The sequence below is a fragment of the Petaurus breviceps genome, unplaced genomic scaffold (assembly GCF_028583685.1).
Source record: "Petaurus breviceps papuanus isolate PSGF00001 unplaced genomic scaffold, PetGlider_PUasm1.0 90865, whole genome shotgun sequence".
Lineage (NCBI taxonomy): Eukaryota > Metazoa > Chordata > Mammalia > Diprotodontia > Petauridae > Petaurus > Petaurus breviceps.
This window is the reverse complement of record NW_027187367.1, coordinates 15,468-17,949: the sequence shown is the minus strand read 5'-3', so window position 1 is coordinate 17,949 and position 2,482 is coordinate 15,468. Positions and strand designations below refer to the sequence as shown.

The window sequence follows — 2,482 nt, the reverse complement described above, 5'->3', positions numbered from 1 at the left end:
AGAAACTTCTATCCCACCGCCTTCTCATCACTGCTTCCCTATCTCATTTCTCAGATGGTAACTGGTTCTCCTGAATACCATCAATTAAGAGTTGCAGGAGCAGAACAAAAATAGGACCTTGACCTTTCATGGCTGTTGAACTTCTATACTGAAGTAACACGAACCCCATCCCTGCCTGTTTCACATCTTTTCTCCATGATAACTGTATTTACTTCTAAACTGAAAAGCAAAGGCAGCAAATAGTGACAGCTAGAGGAAAGGGGCAGTTCAGGTCAGCAATTTGCCACAATACATCTGGTATATATTTTGGATGCACCAAAGTGTATGAATACCTTCTGGTGGGTGACACTTAATGGATTGTAGATTGTTGGCCCACAAAAAGCAAACACAACCCACCAAACAAAATCCCACACATCTCCCACTTCCCACCTGCTGTTGTGGTTCGTCAAGCTCTCTCTCCAAATCCTCCAGTACAGTCACTGCCTCCTCTCCACTCTGTGGATGGTGCTCCCTCACCCAGGTCTGAAGCTCCTCAGGCAGGATGGTTAGAAATTGCTCCAGTACCAGAAGCTCCAAGATCTGTTCCTTCGTGTTTATCTCTGGTCTTAGCCACTGGTGGCAGAGCTCCCTGAGTCTGCTCAGAGCCTCTCGAGGCCCAGAGGTCTCTTGGTAGCAAAACTGCCGGAAGCACTGTCGGAAACACTCTCTGGTATTGAGATGCTTCTTTGGCAGGGTGGAATCTGGCCTGAAATTGTAACCCTCATCCTCAATTTTCAATTTCAAAATTCTCTCCTGGTCTTGTGGAGTCTCAGTGTCCCAGGGAGTTGCCATCCTAGGCCTGCAGAGCACTGAAGTGCCACTCTAAGCAGTTACAATGTTTCTGCTGATTCATTCATTTGAGTGGTGATACAAATACTGCCAAGAAATTTAAACATTAACTAATAAACATCAATTCACTGAAGAAAAGGAAACTCTAAAAAGGAAATAATCATGAATAAAAGAAGATTTAAAAGGAAAAGATTTTTAAAGACTTTAAAGAATAAAAATGAGAAAATTAAAAGAAGGATGGGAGTGAAATTATATGAGGGGAGGGGGAAGAGGGGAGATTCCCTTAATTGGAGATTTAACCTCTCTGGGCCTGGTTCCCCAAAGGGTATTTGCACTGGATTATTCCTCTACAATCCCTTTCAGCTTTATGAATCTCAATCTTTGACCAGAGCTGGGAAATCACAGCTGTTCAGGCCCCCTGAGAGACACAGGTCACTGGACCAGCCCCGGGCTTTGGCGCCTTCGGTGACACTGGCTTCTCTTAGGCTTCGCAGTGATCAGGGGAGCCCCCCTGACCCGGGGCCCCCCAGATCTCCGGGCGCAGAACAGGACTTGGCTTGTCAGCCGACTACCCAGCTGAGAGGGAGGAAGCTGGTGCACCCGCCCTCCCGGGAGCTTTGGGGACCTAAGGCTCAGCTCCCGCTCAAAGGCACGGTGGGCAGGCGACACTAGACCAGTAAGATGCCCCCACACCCACGCCAGGTTAACCACAAAGACCGGAAGTGTGTCAGCGAGTCTCCGCGGGTTTGGGGGAAACAGAAGAATACAAACCGACCGACCCCCAGCCCACTCCCGTATACTTCCGGGTTCTCTCTAGGAATTGGAAGTGATCCTATAATTCTTTAAACTAAATAAATGGAATTTTAGATGATAAATTTGTGACAATAGCCAACACACCTAATACTTGAACAAAAGCATACAACAACAATAAAAGTGTAAATGTCTACCGTTTAATTTATCCCAAAGTATTATTAAACTTACCACGACCACCTTTTAGAAAAGGAATGAGGAGGAAGAAAACAATGCTATTCCACCAAGTAAGAAACTAATACAACTACAATTTGGGGAGAATAACAGTAGAAGCACCCAGAAGTTCAAGAGACAAAAATCCAAGAAAGAAGCCAGAAACAAAGTCATTTGCCAATTTTTTTTTTAAAGTTGTGTGTGTATGGGGGCGGGGAGGGGAGGGGCGGGGCCGGAGGAGGGGGAAGCAGGTTGGTAGCTTTTAAAATTTGTTTTAGTTCCTCAAACATTTTGACCTATGTGTATTCTCAGTCCTCTGTCCACAAACTTTCTTCATTTTCAGATTGTTAAATTGAACCTTATTTCTTTGATTGGAGAAAAATATGGAAAGAACATTAAATTTGATAATAGTATAGGATGTTGGAGATCATATGAGTGAGATATTTAATGTGAAAATATGTGAACTATTACTCTGGTCTCATTCTCAGAGTGAAGCCAGCTACATCTCTTCTTCAGGGTTCTCTTGAGGAGTTGAGAGATGTTTTTCTCTAATGTTATTGGCTCCAGACCCCCACTGTTAGCTGCCATAGATATTATGAATTGATATCAACAACTTTTTTAAAAGGGATATTAGTTTCAAAGATATAGTAAGAACAGAAAAACATTTTGCTCCTCTACATACACTTTTGGA

At 43.8% G+C, this 2,482-nt stretch overlaps 1 protein-coding gene across 1 annotated transcript in view; it reads right to left on the bottom strand.

The window, feature by feature from the left end:
- LOC138149889 (zinc finger and SCAN domain-containing protein 12-like) overlaps window positions 1-1,988 on the bottom strand; it is a 12,262-nt gene extending 10,274 nt beyond the window's left edge. The window contains exons 1-2 of the mRNA XM_069073081.1: window positions 1,810-1,988; window positions 430-915 (exon numbers count right to left, since the gene is read on the bottom strand). Of these exons, the coding sequence (XP_068929182.1) occupies window positions 430-831 (402 nt within the window). The 5' untranslated portion in view covers window positions 832-915; window positions 1,810-1,988. The remainder of the gene's footprint in view (window positions 1-429; window positions 916-1,809) is intronic.
- Window positions 1,989-2,482: the final 494 nt, after the last annotated feature.